The sequence below is a fragment of the Chlorocebus sabaeus genome, chromosome X, assembly GCF_047675955.1.
Source record: "Chlorocebus sabaeus isolate Y175 chromosome X, mChlSab1.0.hap1, whole genome shotgun sequence".
Lineage (NCBI taxonomy): Eukaryota > Metazoa > Chordata > Mammalia > Primates > Cercopithecidae > Chlorocebus > Chlorocebus sabaeus.
This window is the reverse complement of record NC_132933.1, coordinates 67,625,051-67,644,923: the sequence shown is the minus strand read 5'-3', so window position 1 is coordinate 67,644,923 and position 19,873 is coordinate 67,625,051. Positions and strand designations below refer to the sequence as shown.

The window sequence follows — 19,873 nt, the reverse complement described above, 5'->3', positions numbered from 1 at the left end:
CCATTAACCTGCTAAAGGACACTTGGGTTGTGTTTAATTTTTTGCTACTATGAGTAATAGCTACAGTGAGCTGTTAGGAATATTTCTGTACAGTTTTTGGTATAAACATATTTTCATTTTTCTGGGGAAAAATGCCCGAGATTGCAATGTTTGGATTGTATAGTAAGTGCATATTTAGTTTCGTAAGAAATCGCCAAACTATTTTCTAGAGTGGCTGCTACTATTTTACGTTTGCACTAGTAACAGTCGAGAAATCCAGTTTCTCCACATCCTCACCAGCCTGTGGTGGTATCACTGTTTTTTATGTTAACTGTTTTAATTGGGGTGTAGTGATATCTCATTATGGCTTTTATGTTTTACTTGAAAATAAAGTATATTATTTTAAGGTCTTCATGTAGATTTTACTAACATTGTTTTCACCCAACTCTAACCCAATTCCTACTTGTTGGTGGTTTTAATTGCAGTTAAATTGTCAGTGATTTTAAAAAAATGATTTATTTGGCCAAGATTACTTAATATTTCAGAAATATTTATAGCATTTGATTTATTAAATACAGTACTCTAATTAATAAAATAACTTTACCTTTTTTGGATAATTGTTTGTATTATAGTGGCTGGAATGGCTGGTACTGCACATATCGATGGAGACCATATCGTTGTTTCAGTTCCTGAAGCTGTATTAGTTTCTGATGTTGTCACAGATGATGGGATAACTCTTGATCATGGCCTTGCAGCTGAAGTTGTCCATGGACCTGACATCATCACAGAGACTGATGTAGTAACAGAAGGTGTGATTGTTCCTGAAGCGGTACTTGAAGCTGATGTTGCCATTGAAGAGGATTTAGAGGAAGATGATGGTGATCACATCTTGACTTCTGAACTAATTACAGAAACCGTTAGGGTACCAGAGCAGGTTTTCGTGGCTGACCTTGTTACTGGTCCTAATGGACACCTAGAACATGTGGTCCAAGATTGTGTTTCAGGAGTCGACTCTCCCACAATGGTATCAGAGGAGGTTCTTGTAACTAATTCAGATACAGAAACTGTGATTCAAGCAGCTGGAGGTGTTCCTGGTTCTACAGTTACTATAAAAACCGAAGATGATGATGATGATGATGTCAAGAGCACTTCTGAAGACTACTTAATGATATCTTGTAAGTGAAACATAAAGCCCATAATTACTCAGGAGATTGATTTATGTAATATGGAAAAGTTTTCTGGGATGAGGGATAATCAAAGTTATGGGGGAATCTTTTTGAAAAATAATTTTTTGAAGTGGTGTCATTAAGATGCTCTTTTGAGTTTACTCATGTTTTTAATTTACTCAATGAAAATTCATACCTGAAATGAAGTAAAAGAATGCAGTTTATTAGTATCTTAAAATAGAAGTATAGATTTGGCAACAAGAAGAACATTGATACAAAATTTTAATGACAAATATATATATTTCAACATGGGAACTTTCTTATGTAGCCACTGCTTTTTTTTTTAATATGACAGGCACTGGAATTGTCAATTAAGTTTTTCTTGGGAACTTAAGCATAATATGTTAAGAAATGTTGTATTGATTTTTAAATTAAATACTTGAAAAGTAAATCATAAACTCAGATAATGTCCTACAGTTCTCCCTGTGTTTATATTGCATTTGCCTAAATATGTGCATGTATATTTTATGCAAAACCATTTAACATGTTTATTTTAGACTGCTTTGCAAGATTCTTAAAACATTCTATCTGAAGCGGGAAGATAGAAATATTTTGTTCTCATTTTAAATGATGGGTTTATGAGAGCAGCAACAAAAATAGAAAATATCTTGATAAGTTATTGATGGAGCTTAAAGGAGTAGGTATATTAGTTATTAAATTTGAAGGGATCATGCTACAAGTAGTAAAGATTAGACAATTTTTTTTTTACTTTTCCAGGGAAGATTTTTATTCTTTTATTTTTAAAATACAAAAATGGTTGACTGGGAAGTTAATAGCCAGGTAGAGTGTGTGTGTTATGTGTGTATAAAGTGATTGTATGCATATGTGTGTCAGAGAATTTAAAGCTGAAAATAAACTAGATTTCTTTAATTTATAAATTTAATTCTGAAGTTTAGCATGTTAACTTTTTTCTTATATAAACACTTTTGAAGGTGAATTTTTACATTGTTTTTAAGAGAATGATGTAAGTCACTAAAAGACTGCAAATATTGTTACCTATTTTTAAATAGATATAGATTACTAAAGCAACTCCATATTTACATCTTAATGTGGCATTTTTTAAAAGACATAGTTATGGTTATCATATAAAATGATGTGGCAAAAGTTGGTAGTCTATACTAAAATAAATTCAGTATGTCTTTGAAAGAGTATTCATTAATTTAAACTGTTTGATATTAAAGTAGTCCAAAATTTAGATGTCATGTATTGTGAATAGTCATACCTTGTGTTATCTTCTATGATTTAATTCTGCAAAAGATTTTTTAAAAAGTTTCTGGAATATTCTAAGTTAGAATAATTATTTTGATAACTACCTCATGTATCAAATATAAGGACTCCTTTGAGGAATATAATTTTATTTTTTTTCGTTTGTTTGGTTTCAACTTTTATTTTAGATTTGTATGGGTATAATGATCCCATCTCCCAGGTACTGAGCATAGTACCCAACAGTTTTTCAGTCCTCGCCCCACTCCCTCCCTCCCACCTCTAGGGGTCCCCAATGTCTGTTGTTGCCATCTTTATGTCCATGAGGACCCCATGTTTAGACCCCACTTATAAGTGAGAACATGCAGTATTTGATTTTCCATTCTTGCATTAATTTGCTTAGAATAATGGCCCACAGCAGCATCCATATTACTACAAAGGATGTGATTTCTCCTTTTCTTATTGCTGCATAGTATTCTGTGGTGTATATATATCATGTTTCCTTTATCCAGTCCACTGTTGATGGGCACCTAGGTTGATTCCCTGTCTTTGCTATTGTAAATAATGCTGTGATGAACACACAAGTGCATATGTCTTCATGGTAGAATTATTTGTTTTCCTTTGGATATATACCCAGAATGGCATTGCTGAGTTGAATGGTAGTTCTGTTTTAAGTTCTCTGATAAATTTCTAAACTGCTTTCCACAGTGGCTGAACTAATTTACATCCCACCAACAGTGTTTAAGTGTCCCCTTTTCTCCACAGCCTTACCAATATCTTTTTTTTCCTTTTTTTTTTGACATTTTAGTAATGGCCATTCTGGCCATAATAAAAAAAAAAAAATAGTAGATGTTGGCATGGATGCAGTGAAAAGGGAACATTTTTACACTGTTGGTGGGAATGTAAACTAGTACAACCATTATGGAAAACAGTGTGGAGATCGCTTAAGGAACTAAAAGTAGATCTACTGTTTGATACAGCAATCCCACTACTAGGCATCTACCCAGAGGAAAATAAGTCATTATACAAAAAAGATACTTTCACATGCATGTTTATAGCAGCACAATTTGCAATTGCAAAAAAAATATGGAACCAGCCCAAATGCCCATCAATCAACGAGTGAATAAAGAAAATGTGGTATATATACACTATGGAACACTACTCAGCCATAAAAAGGAATGAAATAATGGCATTTGCAGCAAACTAGATGGAATTGGAGACTGTTATAAGTGAAGTAACTCAGGAACAGAAAACTAAGTATCATATGTTCTCTCTCATATATGGGAGCTAAGCTATGAGGATGCAAAGCATAAGAATGATACGTTAGACTTTGGGGACTTGGGAGAAAGGGTTGGGGGTGGTGAAGGACAAAAGAGTAAACATTGGGTACAGTGTATGCTGCTTGGGTTATGGGTGCACTAAAATCTCATAAATCACCACTAAATAACTTATTCATGTAACCAAACACCACCTATTCCCCAAAAAGCTATTGAAATAAAAACATTTTAAAAAATAGCTTTGTCAGTATGAACAGGCATAATAATAATAATAATAATAATAATAATAATAATGTCATTCTCACTGGTGTGAGGTGATGTCTCATTGTGGTTTTCATTTGCATTTCTCTGATGATTAGTGATGTGGAACATTTTTCCCTATGTTTGTTGACTACTTGTATGTTTTCTTTTGGGAAGTGTCTGTTCCTGCCTTTTCCCCATTTTTATTGGAGTTACTTGTTTTCTATTTGCTGATTTGTTTAAGTTCTTTGTAGATTCTGGGTATTAGACCTTTGTCAGTTGCATAGTTTGTGGATATTTTTCTCCTATTCTGTAGGATGTCTGTTTACTCCGTTGATAGTTTCTTTTGCTGTGCAGAAGCTCTTTAGTTTAATTAGTTCCCACTTGTCAACTTTTGCTTTTGTTGCAATTGGTTTTAGGGACTTAGTCATAAATTCTTTCTCAAGGCCAATATCCAGAATAGTGTTTACTAGGTTTTCTTCTAGGATTCTTATGGCTAGAGGATTTATCTTTAAATCTTTGATCCGTCTTGGCTAAATTTTGTATGGTAAAACGTAGGGGTCCAGTTTCATTCTTCTGGATATGGCTTCCCGGCTATCCCAGCACCATTTATTGAATAGGGAGTCCTTTCTCATTGCTTACTCTTGTTGATTTTGCCAAAGATTAGTAGGTTGTAGTTATGTGGCTTTGTTTCTGGGTTCTCTTTTCTGTTCCTTTGGTCTATGTGTTTGTTTTTGTACTAGTAACATGCTGTTTATGTCACTGTAGCCTTGTAGTGTAGTTTCAAGTTGCGTAATTGATGCCTCTGGCTTTGTTCTTTTTGCTTAGGGTTATTTTGGCTATTTCTTTCTTGCTTCCATACGAATTTTAGTGTAGTTTTTTCCAGTTCTGTGAAAATGACGTTAGTAGTTTGATAGGAATAGCATTGAATCTGTAGATTGCTTTGGGTGGTATGTCCATTTTAATGATATTGATTCTTCCAATTCCTGAGCATGGTATGTTTTTCCTTTGTTTGTGTCATCTATGATTTCATTTATTAGTGTTTTATAGTACTCCTGGTAGAGGTTTTTCACCTACTTGGTTAAATATATTCCTGGGTATTTTTTGAGGCTATTGTACATGTAATTGCATTCTTGATATGGCTCTCAGCTTGGATGTTGTTGGTGTGTAGAAACGCTACAGATTTTTGTACATTGATTTTGTATCCTGAAACCTTGATAAAATTGTTTATCACTTCTAATAGCCTTTTGGCAGAGTCGTTAGGGTTTCTAAGTATAGAATCATATTATCAGCAAAGAGAGATAGTTTGACTTATTTTACTGTTTGGGTGTCTTTTATTTCTTTCTCTTGCCTGATTGCTCTGGTTAGGATTTCTAATACTATGCTGAAGAGTAGTGATGAGAGTAGGCATCCTTGTCTTATTCCAGTTCTCAAGAAGAATGCTTCCGGTTTTTGCTCATTCAGTTTGATATTGGCTGTGGTTTTGTCATAAATGGCTGTTATTATTTTGAGATACGTTCCTTTGATGCCTAGTTTCTTGAGAGTTTTTATCATGAAGGGCTAATACATTTTGATTTTATCAAAAGCTTTTCCCATATCTATTGCAATAATCACATGGTTTTTGCTTTTAATTCTGTTTGTGTGGTGAATCACATTTGTTGATTTGCATATGTTGAACCAACCTTTCATCCTTGGAATGAAACCTAGTTGATCATGGTGTTTTAAGTTTTTGATGTGCTGTTGAATTTAGTTTACTGGTATTTTCTTGAGGATTTTTGCTTAAGGAACATAATTTTGTATGAAGCAAAATATCTTGTTAACATCATGATGGGAAATCTCATTCAAACTTCTCTAATTTCAGGGGTAAAAAAAGTTAACGCCTTTATAATTTTAGAAACTATAGTGGTTTTTTTGAGATATAATTTACACATCATTTTATTTACCCATTTGAAGTGTGCAAATAAGTGGTTTTTTGTATATTCACAGAGTTGCCTCTATAGATTTGCCTATCCTGGACATTTCATATAAATGGAGTTATACAATATGTGGCATTTTATGTCTGGCTTTTTTTACTTCACATAATGTTTTCAAGGGTCATTCATGTCATCACATATATCAGTACATTTGACTCTTGAACAATGCAGGGGTTAGGGGTGCTGAACCCCACCCCCCCGCCGACATACACACAGTTGAAAAGCCATATGTAACTTTCAGCTTACCAAAAACATAACTACTAACAGCCTACTGTTGACCAGAAGCCTTACCAGTAGCAGTTTTGTATGTTATATGTATTATATACTGTATTTTTACAATAAAGTAAGTTGGAGGAAAGAAAATGTTAAAATCATAAGGAAAAGAAAATATATTTACTATTCATTAAGTGGAAGTGGGTCATCATAAAGGTCCTCATCCTTATTGTCTTCACATTGAGTAGTCTGTGGAGGGAGAAGAAGAAGGGTTGGTGTCTCAGAGGTAGCAGAGCAGAAGAAAATTCATGGATAAGTGGATCTGCACAATTCAAACCTATGTTATTCAAGGGTCAACTGTACTTCATTCAGTATTACTAATAACGTTCCATTATATGGGTATTATCACGTTTTGTTTATCCATTCATCCATCAGTTAATGGACATTTAGGTTGTTTCCACTTTTTGGCTATTATGAATAATGCTCCATGAACATTTGTGTACAAGTTTTTGTGTAGGTACATATTTTTAGTTTTCTTGAGTATATACCTGGGAGTGGCATACCTCTGAAATATAAAGGTAACTTTTTCACTATTGTGAAATACAGATCCTTTGTATATTGCCTAATCCCATTGCTGTGGTATATCAGTATACTGTATAGTTTCTTGTTTTGTTTTGTTTTGTTTTTTTTACCATACTCACCATATAATTTTGGTAGATGTAACTAACATACAACAAGTAAAATAAAAAGCCTACCTAACTTTTAAAAAGGAATGTTATATTGTACATTTTACTAAAATGAAATTTTAATTAAATTGTGCGAGTGGGCCATAAAAAAAAAATTGAATGTTATCAAACTTTGCAGTGTTGGCAAACAATGCACCTCACTTTCTTATATTATATTTAGTACCAGAAGAATTCTGTGGTGGGTATTTTATTACTCATTTATTGCTGGATTGAGAAATAACACTATTGGACTTGAATGTTGCATACCTTACAACAAGCAAAAAAGTTAAGCTTGAATTTAAAGTTCTTTGAGTATTATCTGCATTAAGAAGGGCCTTTGGGGATTTATTTCTAAAGTCAGTTGATTGCCTATTAAGTCTTTGTTAATTTCGTACTTTCCATAACAAAGAATATAGAATAAATCTTGTTCAAGTTGATAGTTTACCTCTTAAAACTGCATGCCAACATCTTTAATAATTTTATCATCTTCTGTGAACTTAAAATATAGAATAAGTTCAGTTAGTACATTTCAAAATTTCTCATTCTGAGGAATCTAAGTAAAAATTAATGCATTAAACTTAGAAGTATGAACCTTAAGAAAAGGTAGAAATAGAATCAGAGAGAATAGTATTAGTAATTTCATACTTAATGCTAAAATTATGGTACAAAACTATTGAGAAGTGGTGAAAAAAATGTGACTTTCATTTCATGAACTTTAATTTTGTGAATAATAGTTTTAACTCAGCTTATCCCAGAAGGAACTGCGATCACTTTAAACTATTCATGTATAATAAAGCAGAATTTATAAAATGAGAGTATTTTTATTATTTTATTAATCTACCATAAGTTATTTCAGCCTAAAAGTTTGTATTTTGAACACTTTTTGAAGTTTTTTTAATCTGTTTTTAATTAAAGAATGAGAATATAGTTTTTTTCTGAAAACTTAATGATAATTTTTTCTATAATGTCATTTTTATTCAACATTATTTTATAAGAGAAGCTGTTAAGCCGGTGATATCAAATACTTAATCATTTTTTTTATTTTAATTTGTCCCATTGTCAAAAACGTTGCCAAAAGTTTAGTAATATAATTAGGAGCTGTGATGGAATGAAAATATGTAGTCTTTATTTTGATCATTTGGATGCTTTCTTTCATAGACAATAAGCTATTAAAATTTGTAAATAGGATAGAATCATTTATATTTAATCACAAAGTTAAAGTAACTCTGCAATGTAAAAATAAATTTTGATATGTGTTGTTTTCCACTATGTTGAAAGGCCTAAGGAATATTTTTGAAGTTGTATGTATCAAGTTTGAAACTGAAGTAAGGAAAATCTAGACTTTGACCCATTTAGACCTTGCTAAAATTGTTTTTAGGAGTGCTGAATTAATAGCTTTTTAATGCCACTTTATTCTGTTTTTAATGGTTCTAGAATTGTTAGATGTATGTAGGGGCTTCACAATTTGATGTTTCATATTTAGTACTGTGATATATATAATGAGGAGTAGATTTTCAATTTAGATTACATTTGTGTTTTTATAGGAACAGCATTAAAATAAAAAATTATAGGCATATAATATTTAGGAGGAATATATTGTTTGAATATTATTTATGGTCAGAGGACAGAGTTTATTAATCTAGTCATTGCATAGTTCATGCATAATATTCATGTAAACTTAAGTGTTATCCTAAAAGACTATATAGTGGAGAATCAAAAATTTTAAGTATATTTAAAATGTAAGAAATAGGCCCAAATACTGTTGCCTTATCTTTATATATGATTTACTTTTAAGAAGGCAAAAGAGGGGGAAATACCCATTTATTTCCCTTACATATAATTTTGAAGTAAAGCATACATTGCAAAATCTAGATATATACAAAATTTATGGCTTGAAGTTGTCTTCCATTGACCCTGCAGAAATTAGAGTATTTACTCAGATTTTATTTCCATGATTTATGAAAAGCCCTTTTTATAGTCATTTAGGTGTTCTTTGTGTTTATTTTTTTAATCCTAGATCTTGTATGCTAATTTGTTTTAGAAACAACCACTATTTAATTTGGGACCTGTTGTTTATGTGAACTCATTTTATGAGTAATATATGTTTTATGTTCTTAATTTTTCTGTTATTAAATTTGGTGTTAGGATTTACCTGAAAATGTTGAAAGTGATGAAATATGAAGCCATTTTAATTAAAGCTATATGGTTAAGTATTTTGTATCTATTAATTGAAATCTATAAATAGGTTTTTATATAATGGTGATTATGTAATATAACTGATCATGTATACTGTTTCTCATGAACCTTGACACTTTTTTAATTTTTAAAAATAATTTTATTGTTATAGATTTATGTTGCACATGTACAGGTTTATTACATGGATGTAATATTGTGTAGTGGTGGGGTTTGGGCTTCTAGTGTACCTATCACCTGAATAGTGAACATTGTACCCAATAGATAAATTTTCAACCCTCACAATCTCCCCTCCCCCCGCCTTTTTGAAGTCCCCAATGTCTATTATTCATGAACCATAACACTTTTAATGGCTTCATAATAGGTTATTAAGTGAATACAATAGGTAGGTGGTTAACATTATTTCACGTTACACTTTCAGCTTAACACCCAGTAAATGTCAGTGGTAATTTTTCTTCTTTTGTTTTTTGTCAATGGTACTTTTTGACTGAATTAATTTTGTTTATATTTTATAGTGGATGATGTTGGAGAGAAATTAGAGCATATGGGGAATACACCATTAAAAATTGGCAGTGATGGTTCACAAGAAGATGTTAAAGAAGATGGGTTTGGTTCAGAAGTAATAAAAGTGTATATATTTAAAGCAGAGGCTGAAGATGATGTTGAAATAGGTACAAATACTAATTTTAATTTATTGCTCTAATAGGAGTTATAATTTATTCTGTTTTCTGAGGACTAGTTTAAAAACATTCTCAAAGCATAGTTTTTTATTATATGTTTCTTTGGGGATAATCTACTTTTAAAAATTGTATATGAATGTAAAGCAGGAATGCAGAATATGTCATTCTTCGATTCTTTCAAACATGAGTAGAATATTACAGCAGAAAATATCAAAAACAAATGATTGGAGAGGATTTGGTTTAGATTAAGAAACTATAATGAGTGTTTACGAGCATGGATTCTAGAGGCAGGCTGCTTGGGTTTTAAATAGGTCCTGCCACTTAGCTAAGTGACCTTTGATAAGTTACTTAACCCCCTTCTGTCTGTTTCCTCATCCATAAAATGCCCGTAATAATAACAGCTACCTAGTAAGGCTGTTGTGAGGGTTAAATGGGTAAATACATATAAAAGACTTATATACTGCTTGGCATATAAGTTTGATGTAAGGATGAACAGCTATCTCAGTGATAGCTGAAAATTTAAAGTGTAATTTATAGGAAAATGTTCTTGGCACTTTGAAATTTATTTTGGAATTTATTTTTTTCTAAAGGGAAATATTTCTATATATTCTCCTTATTAATTTAGGTGATTATTCCATGATACTTCTCTATTTTAATATGTGTTTTAATTTTTAAGGTGGAACAGAAATTGTCACAGAGAGTGAATACACCAGTGGACATTCAGTAGCTGGAGTGCTTGACCAGAGCCGAATGCAGCGGGAGAAGATGGTTTACATGGCAGTTAAAGATTCTTCTCAAGAAGAAGATGATATCAGTAAGAAAATAAGGGCACTGTAGTGACTTATCAGTAGCCATCATGCATTCTTTAAAAAAAAATCTCAGAGATACAAGCACTGTATAGGAACAAAGTTCAATAAAATAAGCCTGACCCTTTGACCCTTTGCTGTAAATAATTTAAAAGAGAAGGGTCCTTTTGACCATTCATTTGTACATGTATTGTTCAAATCACCAAACGTTAGATAATATATCTTAATATACTATACTAGAAATACAGAGATGAGCAACATACAGCTCCTGACGTCAGTGAAGCTCACGAATATGTAATTATTGAGTACCTACTTTCTGTGCGTTACTGAATATGTTGCAAGATGTTATCTCATTTAATTCTTACCACTCATATCTGAGATAGGTGATATTTTCTCTGTCTTATGGAAGGAAAAAAAAGATTCAGGGAAAACAGTTTATCCAAGATCATTCCAATATTAAGTGTGAAGGGCAGGATTTTAATGGTTATCTAACTCCACTGCCAGTGTTCTTTCCACATGGCAGTGGGCACTGTTGGCTTCTCTCTGGATTTAGCAATGGAAGGGCTGATGGTTTGTTCTCCTGTCACTAAGGGGTTATCTTATGTAAGTATGCTTCCAAGCCAAGCTGCCAGGAGTTTGATTTCTTATGCTGTTGATGGTCTCCAAGCAGTTGCTGCTTAAGGTTTTGTGGGGCTAAGTACCACAGGACGATCAAACCTCCTCAGGTTTCCTTTCCTGACATACTACATGTTTCCTTATAAAGACATTTTACTCTCTGCCTACTTTCTCCTCACCTCAGTATAGGAATGCAGCCCTTTCCTAAGGCTATTCCTGTCTTCTTACTATGCTGAGAAAAACACAATGTTGCCTTGCCCTAGAAGGGTAAGAGCCTCCATTTCACTGCATTAACTTGACAATATTGGGCTTTACCTGTGCTGCACTCTGATACCTACTCCAAGTTTCCTTCCCTAGAAGTCATAGGGTGCTGAATTCCACCCCCAAACATGAGTAATATATTACAACTGAAAATACCAGAACAAATGAGTGGAGAAGATTCTGATGGATAGGAAAATAGTTTAATCAAATAATTTCTATTTGGTCTCTAAATTCTTTATTTTTTTATTCATTGGTAAGGAAAGAGGCACAGTAGGAGATGAGAGATTGAGGTTTAACTTAACTTATACCAGAATTCTGTGGGAATGTGGGAAACTTAGACCAGTGTCTGTTTTTGGTTAATAGAGAGAAGACAAACTTGGGAGAAGAGGGATACTTTTTTCCCATATTTTCCCCCACATTTCTTCTGTAGTCATCCAGGATCCCAGTATGTGAATCAAAGGAAAAGCAAAAATTCAAGACAATTTTCTATTTAACAGGTTAAATGTAAACAGATTATTTTATATAAAGTATATTGTGGCTCTCTAGGTTTAAATATTTTTTTTCTTACCGCAATATTGTTTTGTTAAATGAAACTCATTAATGCTTTCTCTCCTCAGTAGAATCTCTTAAAATCTGGCCTATTGAAGAGTGTCCACATATTCTTGATCACTAGCATTATATACATGTATAATTTTAATTTTAAATTTTTTTCAATTAGTATTTTTGATGATTTTTTTATTACATGTATAGTACTGCATTTCATTTATAATATAGTATATGAGATAGTATGGACCACTTTCTAGTATTATTTCTATGAGAAATATTTTCTGAGTCCCAGAAGACTGTCAGGCAAATAAATGTATAATGCCTGATAGAATGTATGATCATTCCATATATTTCAAGCGCACATGTTTTTATAAAATTTTTAAAAGCCATTTCCATAGGACTTGGTTCTAAGAGAAGAATAAGAATTTTGGTAAATGATTGTCTCCTAGTGGCACTAGCCTCCAAAAGTGCCTAATATAAATTGAAATTAAATTTATAAATTTTTAAATTAACCAAACTGAAATTTGAAAGTTGAAAGATTTACATTGTTTGGAATTTTTACCCATTTATTAAATATTTGGGGTTATAAACAAGCAATTATTTCTAAAATTTAGGTTGCGCTGAAATAGCAGATGAAGTTTACATGGAAGTCATTGTAGGGGAAGAGGAAGGAACTTCTCTCCCTGAGATTCAGCTTGAGGACTCTGATGTTAATAAAACAGTTGTCCCTGTTGTCTGGGCTGCGGCATATGGTAGGATACTGGCATTTTTTCACCTGATAAGTACATAACATGTATTTACTCAGCCTATAGGCCATTAAATAAGCTGTGTGAACGCCACCATGAATTGGCTAATATAATAAAATGTTTTACACTGTGGACTGATTCATCTCTAGTTACTTTAGATGATTTTCCTACCACACACCTTGTACTATTTAAAATGAATCTTGCTTAATGCATTATGTTTTTCAGTATGATCTATTTTAAATCCTACCTGTATAAGTGAGTGCCATAAAAAATTTTATTTTTCTAAAATAGGAATATCCTTTGAAAATCGATCCTTCCTCTTTTGGAAAAACTTATTTCATTTATTAACTCTACAGATGATAAGGTTTTGGGGTTTTGAAAAAGAAACAGAAACCCAGGTATGCTCTTTTAGAAAGTATATAATGAAAGGTAAATTTATCAACTTATTTTTTCCCTTTCAGTCTTATTTTATTTCATTCCTATGTAATGTACAAGATGGTCCAGGTATACTTTTTACTTTGAAAAATTTTGATGTTCAAATGCATTAATTTATCTAAACTTGGTTCTTCCAAAGGTTCATTCATTCAACAGTCATTTATTGAGCATCTTCAAAGTTGGGGGTACACTGCAGAAATATCTACCCAGTTTTCATTTAAAAAGTAAAATTGTTCTAGATGTTGACAATTCCAAGGATGCTGACAGCAGCCCTTATTTTCAGTATGTGACATTATCTAACCTATGGGAGTGGAAAAACGCAACAATTTTTTTTTAACCCAAGGAATGGTGGGCAAAGTAAGATTCTGTAGATTAAGATGTGATCCACTAGTAGTCATTATAATTAGCATATCAGTTTTTAATTAGTCTTTTTTTTTTAAGGAGATGAAAGAAGAGTCTCCCGAAGATATGAAGATTGTCAAGCATCAGGTGAGAGAGCATTGTATATGAGATGTGAGTTAAAGGTCTGACTTTATATACTGCTTGGTAAGTAACAAGTTTGTGTCTACAGACACATTTGTTGGACTCTTACTTGCTTAGTCATACCTAATCTAGTTAGTTAAATAGGAGTTTGCCTCTTTGAGGAATTAATTTATATGTGGACATAATGTGTGTTAATCTGTAAATGCAGTTCAATTTAGATTTCCCTCAAACTTCAAGCATCAGGCAGTTTACCACATGGACCATAACAGGTTGCTATGGAAAAAATAAAATAGAAATTATTTGGACAGAAAAGTAACAATTATTCATGATATCAACCCCTTGTTAGTGTTCTTTTCGGGGCAGAACTGTTTTCTTAATTTCTATGGCAACCAGTGCATTTATATATAACTGTTATATAAAACCCATGTGTCAGCTTAATTTTGTTTTAGTTTTAATAGACTCTATATAGTGTTATTCTCTAGTTGATCTTCTTGTTAAGTTTTCTTAAGCAAGGAGATACTTTCTTATGGTAACGTGTCATTGTTCTGTTTCTACCCTTGGGGAGTGTTTGACTCTCTAAACTTAAGTGTTGATTTCGAGAAATTGATGAGATGTATAGATCACAGCATATAAGTTAACCTGACAGTTTTGTAGGTCTACATTTTTTAGCTAAATTGCATAAAACCACAACGGATTTTTGAGAACTGGGATTTTATTAAGTACTTTTTAATGTATGCACTGATCATACTGAAATTGCAATAAATTGCCTACCATATGTTAACCCCTAAAATCAATATTAATATGTAGTACTCTTTATATCAAGTACATTATTCTGAAGCATATCTATAAGAGATCTGTTTTTTTTTATGCATTACACATAGTCACCATAACTATAATGGTTCACTAATATATCTACATTTCTTTTTCAATTAATTTCATCAGCCTTCATTGGTTTAAAAAAAAAAAAATTGGTCTGATGCCAAGATTTTGTTTCAAATTCAGTTTCTTTTCTTCTTCTTCTTCTTTTTTTTTTTTTTTTTGAAGAGAGAGGGTCTTGCTCTGTTACCCAGGCTGGTGTCCTGTAGCACAATCATAGCTCACTGCAACCTTGAACTCCTGGGCTCAAGCAGTCCTCCCATCTCAGGCTCCTAAGTAGCTGGGACTACAGGTGCATGCCACCATGCCTGGCTAATTTGTTTTTTTGTAGAGACAGGATCTTATTATATTGCCTAGGGTGGATTGAAATTCCTGACCTCAAGCAATCCTCCTGCTTCAGCCTCCCAAAGTGCTGGGATTACAGGTGTGGGCCATCATGCCCAGCCCAAATCCAGTTTCTTATGTTACATTCATCTTATCAGTTTATTCCTGATAAAATTGAGATATTTTAAATTTAATTGATGATCAGACTGAGATATTTTAAAGTTAATTTCACATGATATCTTATTCAAAGTGTTTACACATATATGTCTTTACTTGTGAGTGAGAGAGAGCAAGAGTGAGAGAGAGAAAGAGAATCATAAGATGGATATACTTTGTGAAATTTACTACCACAGTGGTAACTTGGTGTCATGTCATCTATAGTAACTCATCCAACAGAACCAAAAAAGTATAAATGTATGTAATTTAATAATGTTTCAATTTTTTTCCAGGAAATACTTTGGACTCAGCATTAGAAAGCAGAAGTAGTACAGCAGCACAGTACCTTCAAATTTGTGACAGCATTAATACAAATAAAGTACTTAAACAAAAAGCCAAGAAGAGGAGAAGGGGAGAAACCAGGCAGTGGCAAACAGGTAAATACTTTGCTGTATGAATATTATAATTATTTGAGATGTGGAAGTATTTTTTTGTCACCAAAGAAAAATATCTGTGGTTTACACGGCAGTTCTACTCTCCACGTACCTGTTTGTGTATGCTATAGATAATTGGTTTTTGTTTTTCATATTGTGTGACTGGTACTTAATAAAACTATGGTTGTTTGCTCTTTATTCCAAAGATACTTTTACAGAGAATTTTCATGTTGGTTTAACAATAAAGGGTACCTGTTTTTGGTATTCAAAATATATATGATACTGCATTTTGACATGTGAGTGGTTCATAGTAGAGTGCTGCTCATTACATTTTAGTGAGCTACTTTGCATAAATTGCTTTTATTATGTATTTGTTATATTACAGAATTTTATTCAACTAGTATAGTTTTCACATAGTGAATGCCAACTAGTTTTGGCACTTCTGTTATAAAATCCTTTAAAACAGTCTGACCAAATGTCACAACTTTCTCTTTTCTTTATCTAGCTGTTATAATAGGTCCTGATGGACAGCCCCTCACAGTGTACCCTTGCCATATTTGCACAAAAAAGTTTAAATCCAGGGGATTCTTAAAAAGACACATGAAGAATCATCCTGATCATTTAATGAGAAAAAAATATCAGTGTACAGATTGTGACTTTACAACTAACAAGAAAGTGAGTTTCCATAACCACTTAGAAAGCCATAAGCTTATAAACAAAGTCGACAAAACCCATGAATTTACAGAATACACACGAAGATACAGAGAGGCTAGTCCACTGAGTTCCAATAAACTTATTTTAAGAGACAAGGAGCCGAAGATGCACAAGTGCAAATACTGTGACTATGAAACTGCAGAACAAGGACTGTTAAACAGACATTTGTTGGCCGTTCACAGCAAGAATTTTCCTCATGTTTGTGTTGAGTGTGGGAAGGGTTTTCGACATCCTTCTGAACTCAAGAAACATATGAGAACCCATACTGGTGAGAAGCCATATCAGTGTCAGTATTGTATTTTCAGGTGTGCAGATCAATCAAATCTGAAAACTCACATTAAGTCTAAACATGGTAACAATTTGCCATATAAATGTGAGCATTGTCCCCAAGCATTTGGTGATGAGAGGGAGCTTCAACGTCATCTGGATTTGTTTCAAGGACATAAGACACACCAGTGTCCTCATTGTGACCATAAGAGCACCAATTCAAGTGACCTTAAGCGGCACATCATATCTGTTCATACTAAGGATTTTCCTCACAAATGTGAGGTCTGTGATAAAGGTTTTCATCGTCCTTCTGAGCTCAAAAAGCACAGTGATATCCATAAGGGTAGGAAGATTCATCAGTGTAGGCACTGTGACTTTAAAACATCCGATCCATTTATTCTTAGTGGCCATATCCTTTCAGTTCATACTAAAGATCAGCCATTGAAATGTAAAAGGTGCAAGAGAGGATTCAGACAACAAAATGAGCTCAAAAAACATATGAAGACCCATACTGGAAGGAAGATTTACCAATGTGAGTATTGTGAATACAGCACTACAGATGCATCTGGCTTCAAACGACATGTGATATCGATACATACAAAAGACTATCCACACAGGTGTGAATTCTGCAAGAAGGGATTCCGAAGACCATCAGAAAAAAATCAACATATTATGAGGCACCACAAAGAGGCTCTTATGTAATAAGATCAATATAAAGAAAGAAGCTATTTAGGAGATATGATATGCTACTTGGGAGAAAACTCTCACTAACTGTCTCACCAGGTTTCAAAGCTTGATACTAAACCATGACTTTACATTCTTTGTATTAAAGATCTTAAAATATTTGAATTCATGGGGGATCCCATAGCCCTTTGAAAATTACTTAAAGAATTTAAGAAGCACTATAGTGGTCACAGAAAAACTTCTTAAGTATCTATGTAATAGTATTATATGCATACTTAAACTACAGAGGGGAAAAGCAAAGACAAATACTTTATTTGGCTGATTATGTTAGATACAAATGTTTCTGAAAAGAGAATACATAATTGAGTTTAGCGATGCTTTGCTATAGCAAGCAAACCCACTTTTATGCAATTTTAGAAATGGGGCGGGGAGACAAAATGTGGTCATTCATCAGTCACTTAGTCATTGAGCCTTTTATATTGTACCTGGAAATTAAATTCCAGAAACAACAAAAGTTTTGTGTATTCATTAAAAGAAAACTAACTGGAAAGCAGGTTAGATTAATTCAGTACTATTAAAAAAGAATTCAGAGCTGTTAATATTTTATCACAGGATAGGATAATTAAAATATAGCATTCTGTGCTGAGGTCTAAGGTGAAGTCTATAAAGATTAAAGTTCCCTTTTTTTCTGATGTTCAAGTTGATTGTTGTTCAGTATGGCATATATGACAAAAGTATATTTGAGTCAAATGTGGCTTTCGAAACTGGATGCAACATTAGCGTTGCAAACAAAATCAGCACTATATTTCTTAATGATCTAAAGATTAAATTGAGAGAACACAGTTTTCTTAAATATTATAATGTCTAGAGTTTTTTTAGGACAGTCTTAGCAAGTATGATTGTTCTAGTCTTACTTGCTCTAATGTTTAAAGGTGCAATTTTATGCCATTATTGAAATTGATTTTTAAAATCTATATACCATATTATTAACATGCATTTTCAATACGAGGCAGTGTTTATGCAGTATTTAAACAGAGCAATATGCTGCCAATAGAGTTTGGAGGTGGATATTTAGTTTACAGTGTATAAACTTAAAATATGCATCCCTTTAACAACGCTTTGTGTTAGCATGCTGCAAATCAAAATGGCACTTAATATTAAAAACTGGTTTAGGGAAATTTTATGAAAATCCTGTTCATAAATGTAATGCATATGATATGTACTTTTAAGTTTTAGTTGCTTCATGTTTACATTCAGCTGTTTACCATAATTAAAATGTAATTTTACTTCATGCTATATTGTGGCTTTGTGTTTCAAATAATGTTCACCTTTCTGTTTTTGCACCAGATAAGAATCAGTTCCTTGAGAATAAATTTTTTATCTTTCTTAACTTCAGAATATTAAATTTGGAATATCTACTAAAATTGTGTGTTATGTGGCTGTAAATGATGTACACGCTGTAAAATAAGATCGCTACTGTTATGTGGGATTATTATTTCTAAATGTTACTCATTGAAATGAGCATACAATAAAAAGCATTTATTGCACTTCATGGTTTTATGAGTTTATTTAAAGTTGCAATATTTTGTATTAAAATACTTCACTTCCGATTTATCTTAGGCAGATTGGTCCTTTCTTTAATGTCTTGCTGAATTTTGTTCATTAACAACAACATGAACTAGGAATTTAAACAGTTATGATGACTGTGTAATGCATATTTCTTAAGAATGTATGTTATCTGCTAAAATCATAATGAAATACTATAAATAAAAGTGTCCATTTTAAGATCTTAGATTTCATATTATAGAGAAAACTAAAAGTTCTTAACTTGCTTAAATGATACAATCCTGAGCAGTGAATACATCTAATTATGTTCCCCAATATACATTCAAAAGGAAAAGTATTGATGTGTGTATTTGGCAAAGATTTCTACAAATGAGCATAAAAATAACTTTCTATGTTCAAACCAGTGAGCATTTCATAGAATTCTATATATATGGCATGGTTAGTTAAGACTCTTTGTCAATTGAATTATTAATTATTATTAATCACTAGCAGAAAAAGAAGTATCAGCCTCACATGTTAGATCAGTGCTTCTTAAATCTAACGTCTATAGAGATCACCTAGGGAACTTGCTGAAATGCATATTCTGATTCAATAGATTTGGTGTGGGCCTACAATTCTGCATTCCTATTAAGTTCCCAGGTGTTGCCACCATATGAGTAATAAGGTGGTAGATAAAAGCACCTGCTGTAATTCTGGCACATGTTAATTACTATGCCTAAACAGATAGTTGTGGGTGAGTGGACAGAGGGAATTCTTACTGAGGACATGACATTAAAGCTGAGATATGAGTGGTAAGAAGCAGCCAGCCAGATCTTGTGGAAGAGCAAGGCAGAGAAACCTGCAGATGCAAACAACCTGAGATACAACAAGCTTTGGCTGGACAATCGTTAGCAAGGGAGAGTGATAAGAGATGGTTGCAGTGATCCAAGATTGCGCCATCACACTCCAGCCTGGGTGACAAGAGTGAAACTCCATCTCAAAAAAAAATAAAAATAAAAAATAAGATGAGACCTATGAGAAGTTTGAAACGGCAAGTCCTTGGGAAAAGTTAAGGAAAAGAATACTGTTACATGTTTTGAAAATCACTCTGGAGGCTCTAAGAAATGTAGAGGAGCTGAACGATGCAGCCATGTTAAGAGGTTATTCTAGTTGTCATGGTTACAGTGGAGCTAGAGAAAAGTATATGGATTTTCTTCTATATGTATATTGGGCTTAGAAAATGTCAGCCCAGGTAGAGCAGATGTGAATTTA

General features: G+C 32.7%; 1 protein-coding gene across 9 annotated transcripts in view; it reads left to right on the top strand.

Annotated features, from left to right (window-relative positions):
• Positions 1–18,603, top strand: part of ZNF711 (zinc finger protein 711) — a 28,782-nt gene extending 10,179 nt beyond the window's left edge. For 4 of the 9 annotated variants that reach the window (XM_007992189.3, XM_037989476.2, XM_037989478.2 and 1 more), the window contains 6 exons: positions 612–1,154; positions 9,545–9,700; positions 10,386–10,523; positions 13,560–13,607; positions 15,251–15,394; positions 15,897–18,603. In XM_007992189.3, coding sequence (XP_007990380.1) covers positions 612–1,154; positions 9,545–9,700; positions 10,386–10,523; positions 13,560–13,607; positions 15,251–15,394; positions 15,897–17,074 — 2,207 coding nt within the window. In that variant the 3' untranslated portion in view covers positions 17,075–18,603. Of the gene's footprint in view, positions 1–611; positions 1,155–9,544; positions 9,701–10,385; positions 10,524–12,551; positions 12,690–13,559; positions 13,608–15,250; positions 15,395–15,896 lie in introns of all 9 variants that reach the window. The other 5 variants (XM_037989471.2, XM_037989473.2, XM_037989475.2 and 2 more) reach the window with 2 other exon arrangements.
• Positions 18,604–19,873: the final 1,270 nt, after the last annotated feature.